This window comes from Gracilinanus agilis, chromosome 5 (genome assembly GCF_016433145.1).
Source record: "Gracilinanus agilis isolate LMUSP501 chromosome 5, AgileGrace, whole genome shotgun sequence".
Classification (NCBI taxonomy): Eukaryota; Metazoa; Chordata; class Mammalia; order Didelphimorphia; family Didelphidae; genus Gracilinanus; species Gracilinanus agilis.
In genome coordinates this window covers 185,052,623-185,075,702 of record NC_058134.1, presented here as the reverse complement: position 1 = coordinate 185,075,702, position 23,080 = coordinate 185,052,623, and the positions used below count along the sequence as shown (strand labels likewise).

Sequence of the window (23,080 nt, the reverse complement as noted above, 5' to 3'; positions counted from 1 at the left end):
CTTCATAAAACATGGACTTAGCAGATGATTTGAGAGACTCTGCATCTGGCCTTTCACATTTTTCAACACTTTAATTAACTGATTCTGAAATCAAGGGAAAGAAATAAGACATAAAAACATAGGGAGGGAAATATGTGTGCCCATCACATATAAAGCCTGGAATATGGGGATGGTGGGAAGAAAAGAAGATTGGGAGGAAATAAAATGATCTCAATTTACTTCTTTTAGCAGTTATAGTCCTGAAATGGGCAACAACTGATTAAAGAATTCTTACTCTTCTTAGTCAAATCTGTTTCACGCCAATACAATATGACAGATTTGTGAAATGAGAAAAACAAAAAATGAAAAATGGTCTACTTAGTAATAATATAACATTAATGGGGCTGCTAGACGGCACAGAGGAGAGAGCTCCAGTTCTGGAGTTGGCAGGACCTGAGATCAAATCTAACCTCAAACACTTTCTAGTCGAGTCACTTAACCCTGTTTATCTCAGTTCCTCATCAGTAAAATAAGCTGGAGAAGGAAAGAGCAAATCACTGTAGTATCTTTGTCAAGAAAATCCCAAATAAGGTCACAAAGAGTTGGACATGACTGAAAAGACTAAACAAGAACAAGAGTAGGATAATATTTGCATTACCTAATTTACAAAGTTGTAGCAAAAATAATATAAAGTAATGTTTGTGAAACCATTTTTTAGTTATAATGTTGAAAAAGACTGATCAGAAAAAAACATCAATAAATAATAATAGGTTGAACTACAATTCTCTAATCACTAAACTATCCTACTACTGAAAATTATCTTTGCTTTTTCAAGCTTATGGGGTTTCCTTATTTTAAAGGAGCAAGTATTTAAAGAATAGCAAGTGATAGAGAATCATTTTTATTTCTTTTTTCCCCCTACATTTCACCAAAACAGAAAGTGTAGACTTTAAGTACATCATATCATTATAATAGGAATAGTTGGGGAAAATCAGAGTGAAGAGAAACAGTAGAGAAATAAAGAAAAAGAAAGGAGAAATATGAGAAAGTAAAATATGGTTTTAAAAGAAATAAAATAATAGATATGTTGACAGAACCATTTGCACACTTTAAAATTGTACATGAAATTGACTTAGAGGAAATGATACTTTTGTCACAAAAGAAGGTTTGATCAAAGTCTCATTATTAACTACAAAGGTTACTTTCTTCATTCTCAGTTGTATGAAGTACATATGTATTTCACAGAATAATAAAAAAGAGAAAGGGCTAATTTGAAATTATAGGAATTGGAGAAAAAAAATGCTTTCACTAAATGATAGATTAGCAGTATGATAAGTAAAAACCGAAGAAAAACTTTTCACAAGGTGGGAAAAAGTAAGAATGTACACAAGATGGGGAAAAAATTTCTATCCAACTAAGTTCAAACTAATCCATTTCCTAAATCTTCAGGATTGAGAAGGGAGAGTATATTTTAAGTTCTACCACAATATAATTTCATGTATTTTTCTTGACAATGGTATCTTTCTAAAATGAATGCAATTGAGTCTATGACTTCAAATTCTGAGGCTAATGATTTTTACCTATCATAGATGAAGAAAAGGAAAGCAAAAATCTGAAGAAACAATAAATTATTCAAAATGATCACAATGAAGCAATTAAATGCATTTTGTTGAAAGCAAGCACATATCTATGTACCATAAGTCATAATGCAGCATTCCTGTGCACTGATAGTTTTGGCTAATCTGAATCTAGATGAAATAACAATGTTATTCCTGTATCCTTTCTATGGAAAACTATAGATCATATGTGAAAAATTGCTCTAAATCACTACCCATTAGGGAAATTCAAAGCAAAATGATTCTGAGATATCATTTTGTACCCATAATATTGGTTAAAATGACAAATACTGTTGGAGATGTAGGAAGATGGGTACACAAATACACTGTTGGTGGAACTGTGAACCGATCCCACCATTTCAGAGAGTAATTTAGAATTTTGCTCAGAGAGCTATAAAACTGTGTATATCCTTAGATCCTAGGTCTATTTCCCAAGGAGACAGGAAAAAAAAAAAGAAAAAGGACCTATGTGTTCCAGAATATTCATAGTAGCTCTCTTTGTGGCGGCAAAGAACTGGAAATTGAGGGCATATTCATAAGTTGGGGAATGGCTAAACAAATTGTAGAAATGACTGACATGGAATACTACTATACCTTAAGAAACAATGAGGAGATTGATTTTAAAAAATACTTGAAAAAACTTCATGAGATAATGAATAGTTGAAAGGAATAGAACCAAGAGAACATCATATGCAGGTACAGATTTAATATTTAAAGAATAACATGTAAATGTTCATTTCTAAAGAATGAACTAAGAAATGAAAACACAAAAGATATAATCTATATGATGTCTTCTATGGTGTGAGGAAAGAAGGGAGGGGCTGAATTAGAAAAAAAAAAGAAAACCAAAAGTCTTAAATACTATAGCTATGCTATTTATACTGGACATCTTTATATAGCTGTTTACAGAGCACTTTCCACCCAATTCTATAAGACTATTAACATAAATATTAATTAGCTCCATTTTACATAAGAGGAACTTGGATTAAAAATGCTGATGTGACTTGTCCAAAGTCACATAACTAGGAAGTAATGTTGTGGATTCAAATTTTTGCCCCCTAACTACATGTCCAAGGCTTGCCAACAGAAAATAAGCTCTTTGAGAGCACGTTGTTTCATTTTTGTCTTTGTGTTCCCAGTGACTAGAACATGATAGAAAACTAATAAATGTCTGTTGCTTGTAGTTATAGATGACATATACTGTGACAAAGCTTGTCTCCAAATCTAGGTCTGTATTTCAATCACCTCTCTGACCCATCCTATCTCTGTGACCTTGGGCAAGTTTCTAAACCTCAGGGCCCCAGCAATGTCCTTAGATTTTAAGTTGCAGAGCAGGTACAGATATACATTGGTAGAGGGACTTTACTCACTGAAATTTACTTATACCATCAATAATCTAATCCGTAAATTTAAAAAATCTGTGTATAAATCCAAGGATTTGATGTTTTGATTATGAATTTATTGTTTAAAATTCTTCTATGGCAGAACTGAAGGTACAAACATCCAAGAACTTCTCAAGAAGTCCTTTCTTTGAAACTTGTACCCAATAAATAAATATCAATTAAATTCCATTCTAGTAATCTCAAATTTCCTCTGCAATTTCAGGAAAAGATTCCCCTTGTCCTTTTTTTATTTGCCTTCTATTAGTGTACTGTTTTAATTGAGTGGGGCTCAGCTTCTTTTTTTAACATATACCTTAAAATGATAATAAACACTTGCAGAAAGGGAAACTGTGAACTGAGATACTCTTGTAAGCCATAAAATTCTATATCTCTAACTGGAAGACATTTGTTTTAGTTAGTTACTACCTAGTGCCCATGAGTATAAAGCCAACTTATTATGTAAATCAAGTCAGCCATCTATAGTAATCTATTTTCAAAATCATATGGTTTAAGTTAAGGATAAGAGCCTATTGCGAATCCTCATCAACTACTTCACCATTCAACTCATTACGTAAACTCTGACCCTAAATAAGAATGCTTTGTCTTTCAAAGGCTGTGCCCATTATTTTTCTCTCTATATACATATACATATATACAAGTCTTTTTATGTATTACTTTATTTTGAATGTCTTTCAGTGGTTCCAAGTCTGACTGATGTAAGATGTTATTTTGAACATGCCAAAGCATCTAAACGGCTCTAGTCTTTTCTTTTCAGTGTGCATTCCTTGATAAGTGGCAAAGCTTCCCACTTATCAGTCACTCAAAGTGACTGAGGCTGTCAGTTGTGTACAAAGCGCAATCAGTTTGGAAGCAGAGACACCAGCATTTTTCTTCTCAGCTTGAAGCAAACACGTTTTGACTGCTAGTCATTCAATTTTAAATCATCCTCAATTAGGGGCGGATGAAGATATAAAGAAAACACATCCTAAACACCTCCACCAGCCAACAGAAAAATTTTATTGTTATCTCTTGATTTATATTACTGCAGCACTAGCCCTCTTTTTTTTTTCTTCCTTCTGATTGTGTGACACTGGTGCTCCTGACTACATACTCTCTATCATGAAAAAAGATTGTAATAATATATTATACTAACACTTTTTAACCTCCAGCTAACTGCTTATGTTTTGCTTTGCTCTCCCTCTCATACCACACCCTGGCCACATTTATAAACTATTTTCTAAAAACAATACTCATTTCATTAAAAAGAAAAACAAAACAACTTAGTTCTTTTATTACGAGTGATCCACTTATAAAAATCAATGCAAGTATAAAAGGCAGCAGAATAATGGATAAGAAGAGGGGCTAAGTTAGGGAGAGCAAGGCAATAGGGGAGGGAGGAAAGAAATAAAAGGCCTGATCGTAGGGGAGAAAGAACTGGTAGCTGACTGAAGAAGGCTGCTGAGCAGTGGGTGTGAGTGCGGGGGTGGAGAGGAGGGATAAAAGTAGAGAGTGAGTGAAAGAGAAGCTGGCATTTGAGAGCTATATTGAGGTTGTAATGGAAGGGGAGAAAAGAAAGAAAGAGACTGGCAATAAAAAGACAGAATAGATGCATCAGGAGGAAGGAATAAGAGAGTCAGAAAGACAGACAGATGTGCTCACATACTCACAGAGGCATGAAATTCAATTCAATTCTACAAACTTTACCTCTTATGTGTAGTTATTTTACTAGGTGCTGGAAGAGAAAACAAAGTTTGGACGAGACATCGAACCTTGTCCTTATAGATAAACAAAAACCAGAGGTTAAAAAAATCAAGTATTGATAAATACCAAAGAATCTAATTATATGAGGCACACTTACATTAAAAGATATTGTATTTTCCCCTTTTTTCATAGGAAGTGAAATGGCTATAAATTATGGAAACACAACCACCAAAACAATAAAAATTGAGTGCTACCCAAAGGAGAGTAGAAAAAATAGATGCTGTGTTTAACTAGGCTATACCATGATATGAATAGGAAAAAGGACACGCCTCCAAAACCCCCACCCTTTCATATTATAAAAGATATTACTAAAAAGATGATAACCAGAAAAGGAAATGGGCTAGTCATGTAGCTAGAGCAAGGAAAACAGAGGAACAGCTTGAATGCAGCATTTGTATCCATCTAATGTAGAGCCCTTTAGAGTCACGTAGGGGAATGTTGGGTATGAATGCCAGAGGGAGGACTTATGGGAAGACATGAAGAAGAATCACACAGGATGAGGGAGTGGGGATAGATTACAATCTGCACTGTTGAAGGGAGTATCTACACTGATGAGATCATAGATCCAATGATGTACTGAAAGATATACAAAGTATTATTTCCCAAATAAGATATATTAATGTAAAATTACCTATTATTGTGAAGGAAATCTCTCTATACATAAACACACATAAAATGATTACTACAGATTTGTATAATCATAGTCTTGTAGAATTCCAAAATTATTTTATTAGTCTTTTCTTTGCACTTTCTCTTTAGATGCAGCTAGGTGGCGCAGTGGATAGTACACTGGACTTGGAGTGAGAAGACTTTGTATGCAAAGATATCTACTATCTGTATGACTATGAGCAAATCACTTCTATTTGCCTCAGTTTCCTCATTAATAAAAATGGATATAATGATAGCATCTACTTTCAAAAAGCTCTTCTAAGGATTAAATCAGATATTTCAGCATTGCTTTGCAAACCTTGAAGCACTATAACTATTCTAGTTATTAGCTGAATAGATATAACTGTGATTCCTTTATCTTTTAGGATTTAGGACAACCCTTTTAAAAGGTGTTTACTTTCCTAACAATACACACTCATACACTTAAATATCTACCTGAATTTTAATGTAAGGATGGATTTCTATCTCTAATTTCTATCTCTACCTCAATTAATCAACCAACAGTGCAAATTTGATTCAAATGGAATTTTCCCATAATTTTTTCATAATATATGGACATATCTTAATCATATTAAAACAATCATAGGTTTTTTTGATCATTGGGGGAAAAAACAACAAATGATGTCACAAAGGAAACCATCTTGTGAATGGTTCAAAAGATCAAGTCACATTTCTCAGGCTACACATTAAAAGATAAAGTAGTTATTCCAGCTGTGGGTTCAGTCTAGCAGCTGACGCTAAGTTCAAGAACTGAGTTAGAAATTTTATGTACCAGAGTGAGAGCCAAGGCTCTGAAAGGGAATCACTCTTAGGAAGAGGGAGGAATTTTTCCTTATCTCTCTTGCTCTCCCCAAATCCCAGTGATCATGTTATTAAGAGATTGGACTACAAGTAGACAATGCATTCAGAGGACACAAGAAGGACAGGTATGGACATATATTGTAGAAATGAAGGTTATGAACTCTACAAAGGCACTGACCTTCTAATCACAAAAGAGAGCTAAACCTTAGGAGAATTTCATCAGGACCCTCCGAAGGAAGAAAAGATATTCCAATAATCAGGAGATATTGGGTACTTTTTTAGTCACACATGTTCTCTAAATTTACAAAAGTTTGAGCCCACTCTCCCAAGAGACCTTTTGTATGTGTGGGAGAATGTGCTCCTAGTTCGGGTGAAATATTTTGTAACAATTATTTATTATATCTCATCAGTAAATCCTTTTTCTAGAAGCTAATTGATGGCCACTTGAAAAGTGGAGCACATTGATGGAGACTTGTGAGCTACAGTTTAGGAAATATAGCTTTTCAGAGTTACTCCTGGAGCCCCAACTTTCTGTGGGGCAAACTGTTACTAGTTGAAGAACTACCAGAAGAAGATACACTAACAGTAAAGAGAAGTAATAATGTATAGTCTGACAATGAAGATAAGAAGACTATGAGAGACTAGAGATAAATTTTATAAAACACATAGAATTTGTAGGTTTTTTAATGTCAGGGCAAAAAGCTCTAAACACATATTTTCTTTTGAGAGACTTCATTATTCATGCAACAAATGGTATTCATATTGATGAATTAAAACATCATGATTGTCTTCATCAGAAGTCAAACACATGCCACTACATTTTAGAATGGTTTCCATTCTTGATGGCTAAAATTAAACAACTTTTATCACCTAAAGCTTCAGGTATGTGTAATTTCTCTTATGTGAAACATCATTTCCTACTGATATAAAACAAGTTAGGCAATGCTCTATTTTCCATTTTTAAAGCTAAAAGAAGGCATACATGCACAAGATACTTTTTATAAAGGAGCTGTCCCTTTTTTGATTCGACATAGAATGGTAAATTGAAATATTTGAAGACATTTAAAAAATCATAATTCCAATTTAATAGCTGCCTCCCTGCTTACCTACTAATATGGTAAGACCAAGCATCTCATTTCTTAGAACAGCACTAAATTGAAATGCTCATCACTAGTAACAGAAGTTGAGAGGTCTGTGTGAGAGGAAGACATTGTAATATGGGTCTTGGATTTCTAACCTGTCAACAGGCAAATGAATAGGCACCCATGAAAACACAGGTCCATTTTTTAAAATAGTTATTCATGAGGTACATCATATTAATGAGTATAATGAATAACTAACTATATACTAGAAAAATTAATAATTTCCATTAGAACTATGACCCTTACTTGGCAATCCCAGAAGAAATAACTAAAGCATGTTCAAGGACCTTTACCAACTGATCAAAAGTGATGCTGATAGGGAGCAATTGCATGGCACTGTGGATTAAAAGCCAGTCTCAGAGATGAGAGAGGTCCTGAGTTCAAATTGCCCTCAGATACTTCTCAACTGTGTGACCCTATCAAGTCACTTAACACCCATTGCCTAGCCCTTACTGCTCTTCTACCTTGGAACCAATACAGAGTATTGATTCTAATATGGAAGATAAGGGCCTTTTTTTTTTTAAAGTGACGCTGATAAAAAGCACCAAATATTGATAAAAAGTCCCAAATCTCCTTGAGGGCCACAAAATAGCAGTTGGCTATTTTCTTGTTCTTTCTTTAAACTTTACTAGTTACTTCAATTATGTAGGAGAATATATGATTTATTGAATTTTTTTCAAATATACTCTCATGTATAATAGGCAGCAAACATGTAGAAAGCAGATAAATATTTTCATTGACAAGAGATAATTCCATTTTTTCTCTTCTCTCAATTTTCTCACTATGACACAAGGCAAACTAGCCCTGAGGAAAATGTGAAGAAATTGTGATGATATAATAATTTGATCAGTCTTTGGGCAAAACTAAGTTATTCTTGCTCTTTCCCCCAATTTCCTATTTTTTCCAAAAAAGGAAATGTTGAAAAATACAATCAATTGATATGTCCCCTTTTCAGACATTTTGGAGAATATCGTTAAGTCCCAAATTACAAGTAGTTTATTGATGTAAGAGTTGAAATAAATTTGTAGTGTGTTAGGTACTCATGATCTGTATTACATTACTAAGTTTATGTAAATCCATTAGCATTATTTGTTGCTGTGTGTATAAGTGTAAGAGGGGAGGAGGGTTTGCATGTACAATAGAGGAGGGGGAGAAGAGAGTTTAATGACCAGACATACAAATCCTTCTTTAAAAGACTTCATTAGAAGAGAATGCTATAGTAGCATACCCACAATGATTTAGGAAAATGGGGGTGGGGTGAGAGACAAAGAATAGTTTACTTTAAGTTCATTCTAAGCCTAGATTTTTTCAAATTCATTTTTCCCCCAAGAGATTATCTGAACATGGGTGGGTGGACTCTATTCTCATAGCTGACAGTATATCAGCTAAAGAGTTTCTGTGAGAAACAATTGTTTCAACTCTTTGAGACAGTCTCAGTTGTTTGGGAAAAGGTTGCAAAGTCATGGGAAAACTGTGTTGTCTGACTGCTTTTTGGGCCCATCTCAGTAAATTCAGTATGCCCATGTTTACAAGTTACAGAAAAACAGCTGCTCCTGACACATGATGAATTTGGACAAAATGTCCCCAACTCCAAAGCCCACTGAGTATGTCTCTGAAATTTCAGTTTAAAAATTGATCATCGTTTTTTTAAGCCCACAGCAGTTAAGAAAATACAAAATAAATTGTCAAACAAGGTAATATAAGTAAAAGTGTTTCAGAAACTCTAAAGCACTATCTAAATGCCTGCTAATATAATCACACACACAGACACACACACACACACACACACACACACACATATATAATTTTGACAATTATGTACACATGAACTTTACAAACAACAGGTATAACCTAAGACAAGCTTCTTAAATATGGTGGGCTTTAGTTTTACTCCTAAAATGAGAGGGATGACTTGATGATAAAGGTCACTCTCACTAAAAATTCTGTGATCTCATGGCTTTTTTTATATTTATCTAACTGTATGCATTTGAAAGCTCATGGAAAAGAGTAGCTTTAGGCAAAAAAACAAACCATGTTGTTTGTTTCTGGAACCCTCAACTTTTTATTTTCTGGATTTTCCCCATCCTTATAATATACTCCTTACCCTAAGATTCCTATTGTTATCATGTTATGTCTCCTCTTAGATTATGTCCTCTCTCATTAGCCAAATAAGAAAATCTGATAACTTCATTTATGATTTTAGACTATAGGGCAGTTTGGTATAGGGATTATTTGACTTTTTATTACATATATCCCTAACATCTAGCTCATAGCACAACTAATTTGGTATGTAGCAGTCACTTAAATCATTGTTGTTTGTTTGACTATGGAACTTTCAACATATTATCTGCTTCTTCCAGGAATATTTTCACTTTAAAGGAAGATGCCTTTATAAGATATTAATTAAGAAAAACAGAATCAATTACTAAGAGAAGAAATATTTTTACGTATTGTAGATATATTTAAGGAGTCTTCTTGGAGATTCTTAGACCATAATTACATAGACTCCCACCTATTTTATCTACTCACTAAGGCTAGTGTAGTTTACTGAACTGATATATACACATATAGCTATGATTTTCATCTTTCTTTTAGAATTGATTTTTAGTCTGTAGGCCAAATTTTATATTTATCTTTTAAAAATACATTTTCCCTCTAGTGATCTATTTAAAAACATGTAATTTTTGAATTGAACTGAATTGTGTGCTGAGTGGTTCCATCATGTGCTCTTAAAATAAGTTCTCATATCTTTATCTTTAAACATATCTAATACAAATATAAATTTCACTAAAATGGTCTTGAAGGGAAAGAGTTATTTTAGGTAAGAATTTTTTGCTGTTTCACCAATAAACCCACCATTCTTTAAAAAGTTACACATAATTACTGGTTACACTTCCAGCAACATTGATTCAGTTGTTTAATCCCCAGCTTTGAGTAGAACTGTTTGATGCCTCAGGATGCATTGGGGGAAGGGGGAAGGAGTTTCTTGTTCAATGCATTGGATTTTAGTCATTCACTCAGTAAGCATCTATTAAGCACCTACTATGTGCCAGTCACTTTGCTAAGTAATAGGGATGCAAAGAATGGCAAAGATTTTCAGAAACTCACAATTTAATGGTGTGAGACCACATAAAGAATTCTTTACAAACAAAATGGAGGGAAAATAGGAAGGAATCATCACAGAGAAGATCTTAGAATTAAGAGGGATTGAGAAAGTCCTCATGTAGAGGATGACATTTTATCTCAGACAAAAGAAGCCATGGAAAGTAGGAGGCAGAGATGAGTAGGAAGAAAATGCTAGGCGTGTAGAGATAGTAAAAATGACTGTAGATGAGAAGTGAGTGTCTTTTTTGAAGAACAGCAAAGAGGACAGTGACACTGAAATGAAAAAATATGGTGGGATAAGGCAGAAGAATAAAGAAAAGATATGTGTATGGGGCTAGTTTATGAAAGACTGAATAAAAACAATCTTTTATATATTTAATAGGTAGTTTAGTAGTTAGGGGAGTGAAATGGTCAGACCTTCACTCAAGAAAAATCACTTTGATGGCAGAATGGAGCACAAAGTGGAATGGAGAAAGGCTTACAGGAGAAAGACCATTCAGGAAGTTATTATAACTGCTTAGGTATGAGGACATGAGTTCCTACAAGAGGGTGGTGGCATCTCAGAGGATAGAAGGGGGCATATTTGAGAGATGTTGCAAATGGGAAACAGGTCTTGACAATGGATTAAATATGTGAGTAGAAGAGATAGTGAGGGTTGAAGGAGGTACCCTTAAAAGTAACAGGGAAGTTTAAAAGGAGGGAGTGATTAAGGGTAAGATAAGTCCAGCTTTGGACATGTTATACTTAAAATGTCCTTAGGCTATCCAGTTTGTGATATCTGATAAGCAGTTGGAGATGTATGATTTGGAAAAAGAAGACAAAAATTAAAATATTGGTTTTGCCACTTACTCCCTGTGTGACCTTAGGTAAATCTCTTATTCTTTCTGGGTCACAGTTTCTCACCCATAAAATGCAGGGCTTGGACTACATGGCCTCTAAGATGCCTTCCAGCTCTTAAACTATTCTCCTGCTAGTTTATGATTCTTTTAAAGCTAAAATCTTATTTTTTCTCCAAAGGAGGAAGTAAAAGTAAGGGGAGAAAGACTTTACAGATGCTTCTATTTATTACTATATTTGCTCATCTAACAATACCCATTCTTTACTTCTAAGGAACTTAGCCATACATATTTATTTGTGGTGATTTGATTCCATGTGGCAGACACATTAGTTGGAACTCAGGTAATTAATAAACCTTTCTTCTTAATGTTGAAGTACAATCTTAATTGTAAAGTATTTATATTTATATTTTCAACCCTTCAAATTGACAAGGCTACTTTGGAATCTCTTTGTGTTCGTGTACGTGTGTGTGTGTGTGTGTGTGTGTGTGTGTGTTGTTTGGGTTCCATATTACCACTTCTGAAGAAAGAAATAAAAAACCAGAAGGTCAGTCATTTAAAAAAATTCACCCTTAAGTTATGCTTTTCAAAGTAATATTCAATGGATTTTTTCCATATAATATTTTATCAAGAATTACTGAAACTATAATGAGCTCGGAGAAATGTGACTCAAATAAAATGAATCTTTTGTAATAAATAGATCTGGCTCATGACTGTAGTTAAATCATTTGATTGCACACAGGTGAAACAGCAATTATTTCTTAGTAGGACTAATATCTAGTCATATTAAAAAAAAGTTAAGAACAGTTGGAGTATAAATTGAGAATAACTCTGTGCCATTCTGCTGAAAATGCTAAAGAGGATATATGTTCCCATTCTACTACTAATAGGTTAAGTGATCTTGGAGCAAATCCTCCCCCCACCCCCCAAAAAAAGACACACAAAATAATCAAACCAACCCCTTGAGAACCATTAGGTTGAGAAATGAAGAGATTAGATTAAATAATCCCTAAGAATTCTTCCTCCTCTAAAATTCAATGATACTATAAAACTGAACCCAAGATTCTTGTTACTTAATAAAAATTTTGTATTATGTTTTTCTCCCTGTAACACTTTCCTCCCCTAATGTAAAGTTGGAAGAAATCTTACTGGTCAACTATGTAACCTCCATCTCAAAAAAAAAAAGTGTCTGACATCAGATTTGAACCCAGGTGCTCTAATTTCTGACTTGATGATCTTTCATTGCACTTCCTGACTACTCCATCTTGAAGATTTTTTCTTTTAATTTTCATGGAGAAATAACCCAAGATAAATTAATTAGTGTATCCTCATGCTATTTTTCCTTTAAAGAATAAGACATATTATTATTCCTAATTTTTTTACTATGTATGTCCAAAAGAAAATACAGGATTTATTTGTCATTTGAAATCTTAAGTGGCCAAATGCTAATTCATATTTAACATATTAATGTTTAAATATTTAAGATGAAAAGGGTACATATGGGATATTTGTAAAAATAAACAAATACATTCATATATTTATTCTACTGCTAAACTTTTTTCAAATGGGAGCTGACCTTCTAAAACAAAACCACATAATGTTAACCCTTCCTTTTATATATCGTATTCATCAAATCAGAAAGTTTTCTCCAGGTCTAGTTTTTAAAACTTCCTTATTTTACTTATCAAGAAAAATATCACATTAAAAAGAAAGACATGTATTTGTAATAATTTTAGACTTTTAAATATGAATATACATAAATATGTGTTATATACATATATAAATCAGTATATTATTTTTATAGGGGGTATCGATCTTAAGGTAGCATACTCTTGTTTCTAAAGAGTAGGGTATCAAAAAAGAAATATCCATTAATATGCATTCATAGTGGCTAATGTTATGACCTTAGGGAAAGAAATAAATCATATATATTTCAAAATAAGAATAAATAAAAACAATGTAAAGTTAACCATTCTTCCAATTTAACTCAATGTTTGACAAGCATTTTATAGTTGTCTTAGTTATTTTTTATAATACAATTCTGGTTACTTGTTAGTTGGTAGCCATTATTAGACTAATATTTGATATGAATATATTTTGTTATCCACTACTCAAGATTTAATTTTTCTTACCCCAAGGAAAAGGAAATTAAGGAAAATACTTAAAAAAAAATAAAAGGTATTATGTAGAAATCAGAGAGTCATATATTTTTATTATGTGCATCTACACATGTGGCCAATTATCATCAATACTTCCCAGAATTTCTTGGACAGCTTTTCACTAAAGTGAATCATTTAAAATATTTTATCAATTTATAAATTATCCACCTGTCTTCCTCAATTATTTTCAAAATTATTAGTAGGTGAAAAGTGTTTTGCACAAGCCCAGCTGAACATTTCACATTCTCATTGCTGCTAGTAGTAGCTTCTTGTTTTCTTTCTATCATCTTCTTAATCTCAAAAATAAAATACCCTAAATGAGGTTAAAGTGCACAATTATTTCACTAAGGAACTTTTCTTTGGTTCTCATAGCCTTTCAAAACTAGCTATGAGTACCAACTTCATGGGTAAAATGCATTATGGATTGTTTGGTACTCTGAAGGACAAGAAATGCCTAAATACCTAGATTTGGAATTAAAGGTCTTTGGTACAAAATTTGCATCTACTTCTTCCTATCTGATAAATCTTGGAGAAAATCATTTATTTTCTCTGTACTTCCATTTCCTTCTCTATAAAGTAAGTTGGACTAAATGATCTCCAGAATTCCTTGTTGCTCCAAACTTAGGGTCTTATGATCTGATTTGTATATATCAGTGTTGGCAAAATATTGGCACATATCCTGAGCTGGCATTGGGGGACCTGCTCCATTTCCCCTCTTCCCAGCACTTGAGGCAATTTTTTGCATGCCCCGCCCCTCTGTCCAACCACCCAAAGAGAACACTTCCTCCCTCTGCTCTCTGGGACTAATGGGGGAGGGGGGCTCACAGGCAGCTTGAAGTTGCAATTTGAACATGTGAACTTAAAAACCTTTGCCAATGCTGGTATATATATTCAGTGAAAGGAAATTATAACAAAATGACAGACTACAAAAATCATGTTAAAAAAAAGAAAGTGGTAACTAAAAGAAGCTCTTCTATGAAACAAATGAAGAAATACAGAAAGATAGAATCACAAGATCTTGATTAACCTTGACTTCCTATCATATACCCATGATAAAACAGTACACATTTCTACACCAATAATTTATTATGGAGAGTCTAGATATGATTATTTAAAAAAAGAATTTGTCTCTCCATTTTTAATTACTTATAATAATTCACACTATTTCTCAAGTTTAAGAATTTGTATTTTAAATGAACAATTTCAAAGTTTGGAATACAAACTATGATTATATAAATTATAACCAATGTCTACATGAAAATGGGAAACTATATATATATATGTATATGTTAGTTTCATATATATATATATATTGGTTTGTACATATCAATATGTATAAGCCTACCTCAAACTGTAGTTGTACTATAGACTAGAAGACAGGAATGTATCAGAAAATTTCTTTTTTTTCTTTTCACCCCTTATAAGGACACTACCCTGATTTGACTGATAGATACTATTCCTAGCAGGAAGCCTTGATTTAGTATTAGTTAATGCATATATAAACCAAAGACAAGAGACTATGTCTGACAAAATGAAGTAAAATATTAAATATTATATTGACCTAATACATGCTAATGGTAGCTGAAGTTTGACTATTTCCCAGATATCAGTCAACAATAAAGATTTCTCAATGGCACTATGGATTTTCTCTCTATTTTGGTTATTTTTTCATAGATTATCTCTGAATTCCAACAGCTGTTACCTAATCTTTGGCATTGGCTTTAGTTAGAGTATTACAGAATCCTTTCAAAGGCTCCTTCACCAGATATTGATAACTAGGTCTTAGAGGTTAGTATATAACCTCCAATCAAAACATATTTAAAAAGCTAAATTATTAAAATATCAATATTGCTGTTAGCAGCACTCAACAAAAGATAAACAAACATAAAAATATGTCTTTACTGATATTAAAAAGAAACAAAGCTATCAAGTGATAGTGTTTCCTCAAATAAAATGACTCTTTTCTGTCAAAAATATTTGTTCTTCTCAGTAGAGTCTGCAGTTATTGAAAAAAAAGGCTTTTATATCTTTGGCTATCCATGGCCCCTGTTAAATCCAAGCAGCTTTTTTGCTTGAAGCTCTTTGCCCTACATTTATCTAGGTCTTTACCTTAATAGTGATCCTTAAACCTGCATTTCAGTCTCCTAGGAGGTTACTGTTTTCTTTTAAAAAAACAAAACAAAACTGCTCCCAATGCTAGATTTTTCTTTCTCTATAAGAACAATCAATCAATTAATCAACATTTATTGAAATCTCAGTCAGTGCTGGGATTATAAAGAGAGGTGGTTCCTACTCTCAAGGAGCTCACAATCTAAATCTTTTCAAGAGCTGAAAATCTTGAAGCCCCAGTCTGACCATGCCACTTGATAACACAATAAATAGCACCTTTAGGAAAAACTATACATTTTTCTGCTTGGCTTTTAAAGCCCTTCACAACCTGTCCCCAACTTAACCTTCTAGTGTTCTTATACATTTCTCTTCTTTATAAAAACTACTGTCCAGCCAAATTAGCCTTCTTACTGCTTTTCAAACATGGCACTGTATATCTCCCATTTGGATGCTTTATTTATATATTTTGCATTGGCTATCCCATATACTTAGAATCTTTCAAATAAAATTATCTTATGACATCTAATTTTGCAATATTTCATTTTGTATCTTTATCATGTATCACTACATAAGTATATGGTACACTTAGGTGGTGCAGTGGATAGAGTGCCAGGCCTGGAGTCATATGCTTGAGTTGAAATCTACATTTATTATCTGTATAATCCTGGGCAAGTCACTTAACCCTGTTTGCCTAAGTTTCCTTATTCATCACAGAAAAGGAAATGATAAACCACTCTAGTATCTTTGCCAAAAAATCCCCAAATGGGGTCATGAAGAGTCAGACATGATTGAAAGAATGGACAATAACATATAAGTATATTTGTCTCTTTTGGCTATATAGTAAGCTCTATAAGGGCAGTGATTTTTGGATTTATAGTACCTGTCACGAGGTATGTATTTAAAAATTGCTATTGCTTTATTTATTGGTAGATAAACTGAAGAATATCTAAAAGGAAGTGACTAGAATGGTAAAGGACCTCCAAGATATATCAAATGAAGAATGCTTAAAAAAAAACCCAACTGAGAATGTTTATTAGACTTGAGAAGGGAATGTGATATACCCTTGATGCAGATGAGAGGAGAGATTAGATCTGTTCAATTGGCCTCATAGGGTAGAAGTAGAAAGTTAAAAAGAGAAAAATTTAGACTTAATATAAGGATAATATGAGTTATCTAAGAGTATAATGGGCTACTTCAGAAGGATGTCTCTTTTATCCTCTCTGAAGTCTTCAAGGAAAGGCTGACTGGTCATGGATCAAATATGACATGGAAAGGGCTTTCTGTTCAAGTACAGATGAGATTTGGTGACCTCTGAGGTCCCTTTTAGCTTTAGGATTCTAAAAAGTCACCAATCCTCTGTTTATCTTTTCTCAGTCATGGTCAAAGTTTTCCAAACTGGGAATTATTGCCCTATCTACTACCATTTATATTGAATATCACTTTTGCACATAATGCTATTTCTTTCTGATAAACAACTCTTCAATTTAAAAGCAGATCTGCCCTTACTTTAAGTTATTTTGCCTTTGCCTTTTAGATATATATTTTTAACATAAGAGAATGCATTTAATCAGGTTTACTTAATTTCCTCATATCACTGAAAAAAAAGAAATATCGTCCTCTTGAGTTATCACAAAATCATCTATACAACAGAACCATGGAGGCAAGAACACATGTATTAAAAGGCATTATTAAGACAACATTTGGTGAATCAGACTCTAAGTTGTCATTCTAGAGATAAGCCCTATTGAATAATATAGACCTACAAGCAAAGTAATCACAGAAAGAAAAGCAATATTTGGGATGATCTCTGACCTGGATTTGTTGTTGGAGCAGATTGATTTTGTGTTGCTGCTGTAGAAGCTGCTGCTGTTGTCTTGCAATCTGTGGAGAAATTGTATATACTTTAAAAAAATCTTAGTTTATTTATTTATTTTTAAAATGTTTTGTTTTTTTAAACCCTTGTACTTCGGTGTATTGTCTCATAGGTGGAAGAGTGGTAAGGGTGGGCAATGGGGGCCAAGTGACTTGCCCAGGGTCACACAGCTGGGAAGTGGCTGAGGCCAGGTTTGAACCTAGGACCTCCCGTCTCTAGGCCTGACTCTCAATCCACTGAGCTACCCAGCTGCCCCCAATCTTAGTTTATTTTTAATAATATATATTTTTTAAAGATAGAGTCTCCCCATTTTACCCAGAATGTAAATTCAGAGGCTACTCATTATCAAATCTCTTGGTTGATTGGGCAAGAATGTTTTACCTTATTTTTTTTAAGTTTTGTGTTTTTTGGTTTTTTTTCCCCCCAGACCAAGGCCAGTTGCTGCTCCTTAAACAGTCTGGTGGCTACTTTTTTTTTTTTTCAAGGACTCACTTTATTGAAGCTAGACTTAGAATAGACACACAATCAGGTATAGACCTACTGAAACTCATAACTCCCAAAGTCAAGTAATATATCATCAGTCTCTCTAGTAGCTGGGATATCTGGCTTGCCTATTAGTTTCTAACAAGAATTAGTATTCTTCCACCCCATTAAAGTCTTACTTCACTCAGGTTTAATAGATATAAATAGTAGGAATGTCTATTTAAATTGATAGGTTTTTGGAGTCAGTTAATGTTGATGTAGTCCAAAGCAAGCAAAGCCCAAGACACTATTATACTAAAATATTCATAAAAATTGCTATTGAAGTGTGGATAGAATTCCAGATAGAAATAACCTCCTTGAGGCCAGAAATATACCTCATTTACCTATTAATTTTCAGAAGCCTGATATAATAGCTTGACAAATGCTTACTGAATGAATAAAATTACCCTTTGTCAGTATGAGAAGCAGGCATCACCACTAACACCACATTTAGGCCTTTCTTGGTAAAGAAGAACACTATGCCTTGCAACAGAAAATAGGAAAAAACTATACAAAATGAATATAATTAAGTGTAGTTAAGGAACAGTACTGAACAGAAATCATGTTTTCCAACATGAGATAGGTAGTAGAAATGAAAAATTAGATCAAAGTTTATGTTATCTTCAAGAGGATAGGTACTTTGATCAACAAAATATTTCTTTAATAATAATGATAAGTCAATATTCATATAGCACTTTAAAATTTGTGGAGTAGTTTATTTTTTTTTAAACCCTTGTACTTCGGTGTATTGTCTCATAGGTGGAAGAGTGGTAAGGGTGGGCAATGGAGGTCAAGGGACTTGCCCAGGGTCACACAGCTGGGAAGTGGCTAAGGCTGGGTTTGAACCTAGGACCTCCCATCTCTAGGCCTGACTCTCACTCCACTGAGCTACCCAGCTGCCCCCTGGAGTAGTTTATTTTAATATTAAATTATGGAAGTAGTATGTCATTTTAGATAAAGATCCAGTCTTCAAGCCAGACAGATCTGGGAAGACCTCTCACCTCTTATGCATACTGGCTATGTGACTTTAGACAAGTCATTTAAACTTTTCAGTGTTCTAAACAACTTTTTAAGGCTATAAGTATCTAGAGAAGTCAACTTCCGTTGCTAAAGGAAGTTTCCTCACCAGGAACTTCCTACATTAATGAAATTATAGGTCCATTCTTTATCTCCCTAAACAGTTTATTTAAAAACTAAATCTTTATCTTCAATACAACCAACTAAACTCACCTAGACTCTATTTATATTTCATTTAGTAATATTTGCATTTAAATTGATTAATTTCAATATGTAAAATCTGATAACTCCAAATTCTCATAAGGGTTTTTGTCTTCCAATCTTGTAAAGGATAGTATGGGATTTTTTGTTGTTGTTGATTTTTCAATCATCATCCCTACCTATCTCAAAAAAAGGAGAGAAATTTGATCGCTTAAATTTCATTTCTTACCTTGCTTGGACATTATAATTATATTACATATAGTTTTATTTTAATCTTTCTATTTTTGTTGTTATAGTCAAAGTGTAGTATATACAGCCAGAAACTCAATATCTTTCCAGCACCTTTCCTTCTCCACACTGGCCATAAGTTAGGATTAAATCCCTCTGAGTAGACACTATCATTTTATTAACTTCTTCAACTCCCTCATCATACAATAGGTACACAAATTCAGGCTACATAAATACTCTGATGAATTTGTATTTGCATCTTATTACTTTATAGAACTCATTAATTTGGTTTGGTTTGGTTTAATTTTCTGTGGTTTCCTAAAGACATAGAATTATCTGAATATGATAATTTTATCTTCTCTCTGCTGATTCTTAAGCTTTATTTTTTATTTAACTGGTATCATTAGCATTACTATGATGAGGTAAAATAATTATAGGGAAAAGGGGGCATTCTTGCTTTATTCTCTTATTTACTGAGAAATCTTCTATTGTTTATTATAAATAATCCTAGCTTGACATTTGATATATATGCATGTACACAGAAAGATGTATGTATGTGTATCTGTATCTACATGTACATACACATATATACATGAATACATATATAACTATTATATATTTACAATTTGGAGCATTTTTACTAATAATGATGAGCATTTTTATAGTACCTACTATGTTATAAGCACTATGATAAACCCTTAAGAAATATTATCTCATCTGATCTTTTTGATAACCCTGGGAGCCAGGTGGTATTATCTTATTTTACAGTTGAGGAAAATGAGACAAAGAGAGGTTACATAACTTATCCAAGATCACATAGAGCTAGTAAACATCTAAACCTGTATTTGAACTCATTTCTTCCTGTTCCAGATCCAGCATTCTATCTAGTAGGTCACCTTGATGCCTCTTATTTAAAAATAATGTATCATTCATGTTTCTCTCTTTCAATATTGTGGTTTTTCTTTTTTCTTTTTACTGGTAGTATAATTGTAACTTCCTTAACACACTGAATTTTGAATCATCTAATATTCAAAGGGCTCTGAACTCAATGGTTTGGGAGTTCCTTCCAATGACATACATCACTACCTATGTCTCCCTATCCTATGTGATTCTTGTAATGAATAAAAGAGGATACTAAAATTGGGGGGTGCTCTCCTTCCCTTGCTGAGTGACAGAGGGGTAAAAGGTGATTCAGGTAATAGCAGAGGAATGAAAGGGATGGCTGAGTTTAGGGAGGAATGGACAAGGTAGAATTAGGATGGTAAGGGTATAGGTGAGGTATTCAGGAGAGGCAGCTAACACAGACTAGACACCCAAGCTAGAGAAAGAGGATACTGAGGGAAAATAGGTTGAACCCTTCCAGGCAGGAAAGGTACTTTTATAGACACAAGGAATAGGGCCAGTCAGTAATGAACGCTGGAGGGGATGTTGCAAAACTGGGACATTAATGCATTGCTGGTGGAGTTGTGAACTGATCCAACCATTCTGGCTGGCAATTTGGAACTATGCTCAAAGGGCTATAAAAGAATGTCTGCCCTTTGATCCAGCCATACCATTGCTGGGTTTGTACCCTAAAGAGATCATAGATAAACAGACTTATATGAAAATATTTATAGCCACACTTTTTGTGGTGGCAAAAAACTGGAAAATGAGGGTATGTCCTTCAATTGGGGAATGGATGAACAAATTGTGGTATATGCTCGTGATGGAATACTATTGTGCTCAAAGGAATTATAAACTAGAGGAGTTCCGTGTGAACTGGAAAGACCTCCAGGAATTGATGCAGAGCGAAAGGAGCAGAGCCAGAAGAACATTGTACACAGAGACCAATACACTGTGGCACAATTGAACATAACGGACTTCTATACTAGCAGCAATGCAATGACCCAGGACAATTCTGAGGGATTTATGGTAAAGAACGCTACCCACATTCAGAGGAAGAACTACAGGAGTGGAAACAGAAGAAAAACAACTGTTTGAACACATGGTTTGAGGCGGACATGTTTGGGGATGTAGACTCGAAACTACCACACCAATGCAACTATCAACAATTTGGAAATAGGTCTTGATCAATGACACATGGTAAAACCAGTGAAAATACGCATCAGCCAAGGGGGGCGGGGGAAACTCGGGGAGTGAAACATGAATTATATAACCATGTTAACTTTTCTAAAAAATAATTATTAAAAAAAGTGATACTATAAATAAATTAGGGGAGCACAAAATAGTTTACTTGTCAGATAGGTGGAAAAGTGAAGAATTTACATCCTAATAAGACATACAGAACATCAGGAGATGTAAAATAAATAACTTTGACTATGTGAGATTAAAATGTTTCTGTATAAACAAAATCAATGTAACCAAGATTAAAAGGTAAAAAATAAATTGGGAAAAATCTTTATAGCAAGTATGCTCATAAGGGCCTCATTTCTCAAAAATACAGGGACATGAATCAAATTTATAAAATTACAAAGCATTCCCAATTGACAAATGGTCAAAAGATATGAACAGAAAATTCTCAGATGAAGAAAATAAAGCTATCTTTAGTCATATATAAATGCTTCATATCACTATTAATTAGAAAAATGCAAGTAAAACAATTCCTAGGTACTAGTTCATATCTTTCAGACTGGCTATTGTGACCAAAAAGGAAAATGATAAATGTTGGAGGAAATGTGGAAAAATTGGCACACTAATACATTATGGATGGAACTGCAAACTGATATCACCATTCTGATGCAGAATATGAATAGTAAAGCATGAGCTTCTGAGGTAGGTGGGTAGAATCTGGTACCATAAAGGTTTTGAGTGTAAACTGATTGATGCTGCTGGTCTGGTTGGTAGTGGAAGGCGTGAAGTTTATTTTTGTTTGTTTTGTTTTGTTTTTTATAGGGAGAAAAGATGAAAGAAGGATTTTCCAGAGACTGAGAGACAAGACTGCACTGTCTGTAAGAAGAGTATTTTACTCTGGAGTTTTAACTTTTCATTTAGAGTATAGGCCTGGGCTTCAAGTTATACATCAGTTGCTAGATATAGCTTTCTAAAGTATCGACCTGGAGCACCATCGAGCTCAGTCCAAGCTGATAAAAAGCAGAACTAAGTAGCCCAACAGGAACTACTGACAATTTTCTTTATCCCTCTCTATGTGCTTGTTTGAAATCTTGGGGGCTGAGAAGTAAGAGTCTCTGCCATTTTTGGCAGAGGTGAGGCATAATATGCCAAGAATTTCTGAAATTTTGGTCCTGAAGAGAAGATAAGAGCAAAAGTGACCCTTCATATTCAATTCATATTTTGGAATATAGGAAGATATTTCTTGGGACCTCAGCAGAGTTTCCACGTTGTGATTAAGTGCGAGAGTCTGGGAAAGTCAGGCAGGTTAGAGAATGAGTTTACACCTTATTCTATATCAGGAAGTATGCCTCCCAACAATTTGTGGTTTGGCCAGGACTGTCAGTGGGTCCTTGAGACAAGCTTGGGTCCGTCTAAGCAGCAGGGAATGAGGTGAAGTTCCAATGGCAATTTATTATTGATGAAGTAGCTGCTAGAGGATCTGATTCCTTTGGATTTCTTCCTGAAGAGACATCTTTATAGGAAACTGAAAAGTATTTTATGTGCATTATCTCACTTGATCTCCAAAAACAACCTTATGAGGCACTATCAGCCTCATTTTACAGATGTGG

The 23,080-nt window shown here is 33.8% G+C and overlaps 1 protein-coding gene across 1 annotated transcript in view; it reads right to left on the bottom strand.

Annotated features, from left to right (window-relative positions):
* Window positions 1-23,080, bottom strand: part of SOX5 (SRY-box transcription factor 5) — a 482,736-nt gene that overhangs the window by 196,429 nt on the left and 263,227 nt on the right. The window contains exon 6 of the mRNA XM_044679066.1: window positions 17,372-17,440. Within this exon, the coding sequence (XP_044535001.1) occupies window positions 17,372-17,440 (69 nt within the window). The remainder of the gene's footprint in view (window positions 1-17,371; window positions 17,441-23,080) is intronic.